This window comes from Branchiostoma floridae, chromosome 1 (genome assembly GCF_000003815.2).
Source record: "Branchiostoma floridae strain S238N-H82 chromosome 1, Bfl_VNyyK, whole genome shotgun sequence".
Classification (NCBI taxonomy): domain Eukaryota; kingdom Metazoa; phylum Chordata; class Leptocardii; order Amphioxiformes; family Branchiostomatidae; genus Branchiostoma; species Branchiostoma floridae.
In genome coordinates, this window is record NC_049979.1 from 33034772 (window position 1) to 33035815 (window position 1044).

A 1044-nucleotide genomic window follows, 5' to 3' on the forward strand; every position below is an offset into this window, starting at 1 on the left:
ATTCTATTGGACAGATAAAATCTTCCTTCCTAATTAGGGTATAAAAGATAAGTTTTTTTCAGGATCACTTCAGTGGCACTAAAGAATGATAGTAGATAACATTCGAAACGCCTGACCGTTTCGAAAACCATATCCAGTTGCTTGAGTAACAACTATTGGCGCATCTTATTACCTGGATGTCTAACCTACATCGACGTATAATTATGACTTTATGGTCAAAATTCATGCCATCCGCGCTTATTAGGTAAATGACGTTATAACTATGTCATATTATATAATGATGACACAAAATTTGTGGTAATAAGATATGTAGTTATGGGTAAGTGTCAAAAGTCTGTTTTGAAAACATCAAAGTTTGCCCGGGTCAATTTGGAGCCAAGATGGACAGAACAGAGACTGTCCTTTATCATTTTCACAGTATTGCACAAATCTTTGTGAAAAAAAAAAAAAAAAACTTAAAATATATTGACTGACAAAGGCACAGAATAAATATTTCTTGACAATAGATTGTGTTTAAATGGCACTTCACAGACTACACCTGGCACTCCACTCGGGTGTTTGTGGGTTACGAATTACGTTTTTTTTTAAGTTGTTAGGGACATGTACTATCTTATATCTACATGTTTGTAGTTAATCTTAAAATCTTGTTGAAATTTCTTTTCTAATTAGGAACTATCGAAGAAAGGGTAACTGTCATTATAAAAACGTTTCTTCGATACCACAAGGCAAGGTCAGCCATAAACTCCATCCAGAGATTTTATCCTGGGCTAAGAGTCATCCTCGCTGACGACACTCCTCGAAGTGAATTCACGAACATGCAACATAACAACGTTCATCACTACAGAATGCCTGGCTTTACTGTAAGTAAACTTTCACCACAGTAAACGATGTAGAATTCATAAGATACAACAAATTTTATTCTATTTTGACTCTAATAAAGAAGTTCAATCAACGAAATGTTGAAACATCTCGTTAATATATGGTTCATCACTGAAACACATCATAATCGCCTTTGTTAATAACACTTTATCCTAAAAAAAGAAT

At 34.0% G+C, this 1044-nt stretch overlaps 2 protein-coding genes across 4 annotated transcripts in view; one reads left to right on the forward strand and one right to left on the reverse strand.

Moving 5' to 3' along the window:
• The window catches only part of LOC118410961 (homeobox-containing protein 1-like), a 1064572-nt gene that overhangs the window by 731514 nt on the left and 332014 nt on the right, over positions 1-1044 (reverse strand). The gene's annotated exons all lie outside the window — the stretch shown is intronic.
• LOC118410895 (beta-1,4 N-acetylgalactosaminyltransferase 2-like) overlaps positions 1-1044 on the forward strand; it is a 36809-nt gene that overhangs the window by 19792 nt on the left and 15973 nt on the right. For all 3 annotated transcript variants that reach the window (XR_004830621.1, XM_035812781.1, XM_035812787.1), the window contains exon 8: positions 670-860. Coding sequence is in view for 2 of the 3 variants with exons in the window: in XM_035812781.1 (XP_035668674.1) it covers positions 670-860 (191 nt within the window). In the remaining variant the exon portion in view is untranslated. The remainder of the gene's footprint in view (positions 1-669; positions 861-1044) is intronic.